General features: G+C 49.3%; 1 protein-coding gene across 6 annotated transcripts in view; it reads left to right on the forward strand.

Annotated features, from left to right (window-relative positions):
* CRTC1 (CREB regulated transcription coactivator 1) overlaps positions 1-6,000 on the forward strand; it is a 43,258-nt gene extending 37,258 nt beyond the window's left edge. For 4 of the 6 annotated variants that reach the window (XM_054286564.1, XM_054286565.1, XM_054286566.1 and 1 more), the window contains 4 exons: positions 1,618-1,704; positions 3,096-3,276; positions 5,053-5,929; positions 5,979-6,000. In XM_054286564.1, the coding sequence (XP_054142539.1) occupies positions 1,618-1,704; positions 3,096-3,276; positions 5,053-5,264 (480 nt within the window). In that variant the 3' untranslated portion in view covers positions 5,265-5,929; positions 5,979-6,000. The remainder of the gene's footprint in view (positions 1-1,617; positions 1,705-3,095; positions 3,277-5,052; positions 5,930-5,978) is intronic. The other 2 variants (XM_054286568.1, XM_054286569.1) reach the window with 1 other exon arrangement.

Consider the following 6,000-nt stretch of genomic DNA (forward strand, 5'->3'; position numbering starts at 1 on the left):
ATGTCCTTTGGATTTTGATGTTGGTTTTGCTTCCTGTCAAGTCTGTGCCATCCCAAAATTCACATTTTCCTTGGAAATGGTTATGAACCATAGGTTGGACTGCATTTAGGTTGGTTAAAACCCCCAAATTTACTTTAAGTGGTGCTTTGCTTTTCTCCTGTCAGCATCTTAGCAATGGCTCTTGTGGTGTTTGATCCCTCCTGGTGTTTGATCCCTTTGTCCCGGGATCCAGCAGCTCTGGAGTGTTGGTAAATTGGTGATAAATTGGAAAAGTTTCCACCCTGGGATGTGACAGCCCTGGGGTCTGCCTGGAAGTGGGGAGGTTTTTGAGGAATATCTTGGTGCTTTTTTTTTCCCCTCATGGAAGGGGCAATTCAGGTGATTTTTGAATAATTTTTTTATACAAGGTGGTTTTTTTGAGGGTCTAAAATCCGTGCCTGTTCTGATTCTTCCTAAGCTTTTCCTGAATTTCCCATGCTTAAGTTTTTAAGAAGGAAATCTGTGGCCTTCTGCTTTTGCCATCTGGATAAACCAGCAACTGAATTTTGTTTTCCAAGACTGAGACAACCACTCCATGGAAGTTGTCTTTTAGAGGTGTTCTCTTTGTCAGTTAATGGTTTTTATTTTCAGCTGGAATATCAGAATTTAGAATTTAAAATCAGGAGTAGTGGTGCTGATTTTTATCTGGCATTTTTGATCAGGATTAAAACATGGACCTCAGATTCTTGGTCACCTTTGGAATAATTGGTAAATGATGGAGAATAAGTGAGGGACTGGACATGCCTGCTCCGTGAGGGTCCTGAGGGATCTTTGTGGTCCTGAGGGATTTCCTCCTGCTCCCTGGGGATCCTGTGGGATCCCCTGGGCCGTGAGGGCCCCGGGAGGGCCCCGGATGGTTCCCGCCTGCTCCGTGCGGATTTCTCCGGAATTCCTGGATTTCTCTGGAATTCCCAGATTTCTCTGGAGTCCCAGATTTCTCAGAACTCCCAGGTTTCTCAGCATTCCCGTTTTTCTCAGCATTCCTGTTTTTCTCAGGATTCCCAGATTTCTCAGAATTCCCATTTTTCCCAGCATACCCAGATTTCTCAGAATCCCCAGGTTTCTCAGCATTCCCAGGTTTCTCAGAATCCCCAGATTTCTCGGAATCCCCAGGTTTCTCAGCATCCCCAGATTTCTCAGCATTCCCAGATTTTCAGCATTCCCAGGTTTTCAGCATTCCCGTTTTTCTCAGAATCCCCAGATTTTCAGCATTCCCAGGTTTTCAGCATTCCTGTTTTTCTGAGGATTCCCGTATTTTCCGGCATTCCCAGATTTTCAGCATTCCTGGGTTTCTCAGAATCCCCAGATTTTCAGCATTCCCAGGTTTTCAGCATTCCTGTTTTTCTCAGCATTCCCGTTTATTCCCGGCATTCCCAGGTCTCTGAGCATTCCCGTTTACTCCCGGCATTCCCACATTTTCAGCATTCCCAGGTTTTCAGCATTCCCAGGTTTCTCAGAATCCCCAGGTTTTCAGCATTCCCAGGTTTTCAGCATTCCCGTCTAAGCGGCATTCCCGCTTTTCCCGGCGCGCCGGGGGCAGTGGGGGTTTTGCACCATGAAGCTCTGTTTTGTTTTCAGCATTCTTCCATGCTGGGCAGTGTTTTTGGGGACTCCTATTATGAGCAGCAGATGACAGCTAGGCAGGCTAATGCCCTCTCCCACCAGGTGAGCAAATTCATCTCGGGCCTCCTCGGCCCCTCCCGCCTCAAATTAACCCCAATTAACGCCTGGTTAATTTACGTCAGTCAGTCCCCGTTCTGTCCATGTAGAGTTCTCCTGCTTTTTGTTCGTTTCTTGTTTTGTTTGGTTTCCCTTCCTCCCTCCCCTCTCTTTGTCCTCCCCATCCCACGCAGGTGTTCTGCCAAAAAATGGGAGATCAATAAAAATATATAATAATGAGGGTTTTTGAATGGGAGATCAATTAAAAATATATATAATAATCAAGCTTTTAAGATGGGAGATCAACTAAAAAAAAGTATAATAATGAGGCTTTTTAAATGGGAGATCAGTTTAAAAAATATATAATAATCAAGCTTTGAAAATGGGAGATCAATTAAAAAATAGATAATAATGAAGCTTTTAGAATGGGAGATCAATTAAAATTTTATAATAATGAGGCTTTTAAAATGAGATATCAATTTAAAAATATATATAATAATGAGGCTTTGAAAATGAGAGGTCAATTAAAAAATAGATATTGAAGCTTTTAAAATGAGAGATCAAGTAAAAATACATATAATAATGGGAGATCAATTAAAATATATATAATAATCAAGCTTTTAAAATGGGAGATAAATTAAAATATGTATATAATAATCAAGCTTTTTAAATGGGGTATCAATGTAAAAAATGTATAATAATGAAGCTTTTAGAATAGGAGATCAATTAAATATATATATATAATAATAATAAAGCATTTAAAGATTAAAATAATGCCAGGCAGCTTTGAAAAGGGAAAATAGTGAAACAAAAATGTTAAAGCAGTGAAAATCAGCTTGGAAAAAGGAATTCTGCTGGGCAGAGACCTCAGGGCGAATTCATCCCTTAACTTCCCTCTCCACCCTCCAGCAGAGCATGGATGGATTAAATTATTGAATTTAATTCTGGGATTAAATTAATTAAATTACGGAATACTTAAACTGGGGTGTGTCCTGGAGGGAATTCTGCTGGGCAGAGACCTCAGGGAGAATTCATCCCTTTATTTCCCTTTCAATCTTCCACCAGCGGATGGATTGAATTAATTAAATTATTAATTACTTAAACTGAGATGAGTCTTGGAGGGAATTCTGCTGGGCAGAGACCTGAGGATGAGCCTGAATTCCCTTCATTTCCCTTTTTTCCCCTCCCACCCTCCCTTTTCTCTGTCCCCCTCCCCAGTTTGGCTCGTGCCCCCCTCCCGAGTTGGGCAGGGTCTGTCCCGCGCAGCTCAGGGCCCAGGGCCCCGTTTGGAGCAAGGGAAGATGAATTTGTTTGCCTGTCTGTGTTGTCCTGGAGCCGTGTCCTTGTCCCCTGCCCGTGCCAGGCTGGCTGTTCACCCTTTGTGTGTCCCCCTGCAGCTGGAGCAGTTCAACATGATCGAGAACGCCATCAGCTCCAACAGCCTGTACAGCCCCTGCTCCACCCTCAACTACTCGCAGGCTGCCATGATGGGACTGACGGGCAGCCACGGCAGCCTGCAGGACTCGCAGCAGCTCAACTACTCCAGCCACAGCAACATCCCCAACATCATCCTGACAGGTAAATCCATCATGGGGGCAGCCTGCCGTGGGTGCTGTGGGGTTTTGTCCTCCCCAGCATCATCCTGACAGGTAAATCCATCGTGGGGGCAGCCTGCCGTGGGTGCTGTGGGGTTTTGTCCTCCCCAGCATCATCCTGACAGGTAAATCCATCGTGGGGGCAGCCTGCCGTGGGTGCTGTGGGGTTTTGTCCTCCCCAGCATCATCCTGACAGGTAAATCCACCCTGGGGGCAGCCTGCCGTGGGTGCTGTGGGGTTTTGTCCTCCCCAGCATCATCCTGACAGGTAAATCCACCCTGGGAGCAGCCTGCCGTGGGTGCTGTGGGGTTTTGTCCTGATGGAATGGTGGAGCTGACTCTGTGTGAAATGGGACCCTCCTCCAGCCGTCTCTCATAGGTTTATTTCAGCTCTTAGAGGTTATTTTACACCCTAATAGCTCAGCTACCTTACAAAGCCACAGCAACATCCCCAACATCATCCTGACAGGTAAAAATCCACCCTGGGAGCTGCCCTGCTGTGGGCTCTGTGGGGTTTTATCCTCCTGTTGTAGGGAGGAGTGATGGATCTGACTCTGTGAAATTGGAGCCTCCTCCAGCCAGCTCTCATCAGCTCTTACAGGTTATTTCACACCCAAATAGCTCAGCTACCTTACAAGGCATAAAATCAACAAAATAGCTTCTGTTGCAGTATTAGAAACAAAAATATTTTTATTAAAAGGCAAAATAACAAACTCTTTACAGGTCCCTGCAAGTACCGTATTGAGCAGCTCCTCAGGGCATGGCCCAACCCTGCCCCAGCTCCAGGAGGTTTGGGCAGTGCTCAGGGACAGCCTGGGGTTTTGGGGTGTCTGTGCAGGGCCTGGAGCTGGATCCGTGATCCCTGGGGGTCCCTCCAGCTCAGGACAGTTCATCATTCCGTGGTCTCAGCCTGGGGGTTGTTGCTGTTGAGGGCTTTGTTTCACCTGGGCTGTGGTGCCAGTCCAGTGTGGCTGCTGACAGAAACAGGTAACTGCATCCTAGGGAAGTTGTGAGAATGGTCAGAGAAAGAATTAAAACAGTTTTTACCTCAATCTCTGCCCCTGGTGTTTGTGAACACGTGGAATGTTTGTACGTGGTGTTTATGGAAAGGTGTTTACAAGAAGGTGTTGTTCCTGCTTAGCCAAAGGTGTGAGGGGTGTTGTTCAAGGACCAGTCAGGTTCTGAGTGAACAATCTTGTCTGTAAATATGCAGAGTTCCTAATAAATCTTCTTGTCTTCTGAGCATTGCAGCCAATGTCTCCTTCCTTCAGCCATTCCCAGCCCGAGTCCAGGTGTGTGTCCCAGTGCTCACCTGCACACAGGTAGAGCACCTAGAGCACCAGTTTTGCTGTGCATTTATCCTCCTGAATTCCCTGGGTCCTGTGCTAGGGTGAGGAAAAGCTGTGGGAGCCAAGCTCTGCCTGCTCAGCCCCAGCTGGCCAGCAGAGGGTTGGAGAGTCACATATGGTGGCCAATCTGGTCTCAGTGGGATTTTGGAAACGATCCCTGCCCGGGGATTGCTGATGGGAACGGTGGAATTGAGGTTATTCTTCCTAAAGCTGAGGGAGAGGAAAGGCTCCAGTCACACCAAGCACGAATTTTGGGTTGCGTTTGGTGCCTTGGAGGTGCTGTGAGGAATCTGAAATCTGAAGGAGGGTGGGTGTTCCTCATCTGAGAGCTCCATAACCATTTCCAGGGTTTGGGAGCTGTTTCCTGGCTGCCACGCTGGTGTCTGACCCCTGTGTGTTTTGTCCCTGCAGTGACAGGAGAATCCCCCCCCAGCTTATCAAAAGAACTGACCAGCTCCTTGGCAGGAGTGGGGGACGTCAGCTTCGACACGGATTCCCAGTTCCCTCTGGATGAACTCAAAATTGACCCTTTGACCCTGGATGGACTTCACATGCTCAACGACCCCGACATGGTCCTCACCGACCCCGCCACAGAGGACACGTTCCGCATGGACCGGCTGTGACCCGGGGAGGCACCACATGGGGGCTTCACCCACCCTGGGGGCTGCATCCCAACCTGGAGCCACCACATGGGGGCTTCACCCACCCTGGGGGCTGCATCCCAACCTGGAGCCACCACATGGGGGCTTCACCCACCCTGGGGGCTTCATCCCGCCCCGGAGCCACCATCCTGGGGCTTTATCCATCCTGGGGGCTGCATCCCAACCTGGAGCCACCATCCTGGGGCTTTATCCATCCTGGGGGCTTCATCCCGCCCCGGAGCCACCATCCTGGGGGCTGCATCCCACCCTGGAAGCTCCATCCCAGCCCAGGGTCCATCCTGGAGGCTCCATCCCACCCCGGGGGCTGCATCCCAACCCTGGGTCTCCATCCCACCCTGGGGGCTCCATCCCACCCCGAGGGTCCATCCGCCCCAGGGGCTCCATCCCAGCCCAGGGTCCATCCTGGAGGGAGCAGCTCTCCGTGTCCCTGTCCCATGGGTCCCCAGCTTGTTGTTCTGAGCTTGCCGCGCTGCCCAGCCAGTCCCAGCCGTGCCCCCCGAGCCGCTCGTTGCCGTCCAGCAGTCAGGATTGTCCGGTTTGTCCCGGTGGTTTATCCCGGTTTGTCCTGGTGGTTTATCCCGGTTTGTCCCGGTGGTTTATCCGGTTTGTCCCGGTGGTTCATCCTGGTGGTTTATCCCAGTTTGTCCCGGTGGTTTATCCCGGTGGTTTATCCAGTTTGTCCCGGTGGTTTATCCCG

Source organism: Melozone crissalis, unplaced genomic scaffold (assembly GCF_028551555.1).
Source record: "Melozone crissalis strain CALT ecotype California unplaced genomic scaffold, PUWL_Pcris_2 ptg000054l_1, whole genome shotgun sequence".
In the NCBI taxonomy this organism is placed as follows: domain Eukaryota; kingdom Metazoa; phylum Chordata; class Aves; order Passeriformes; family Passerellidae; genus Melozone; species Melozone crissalis.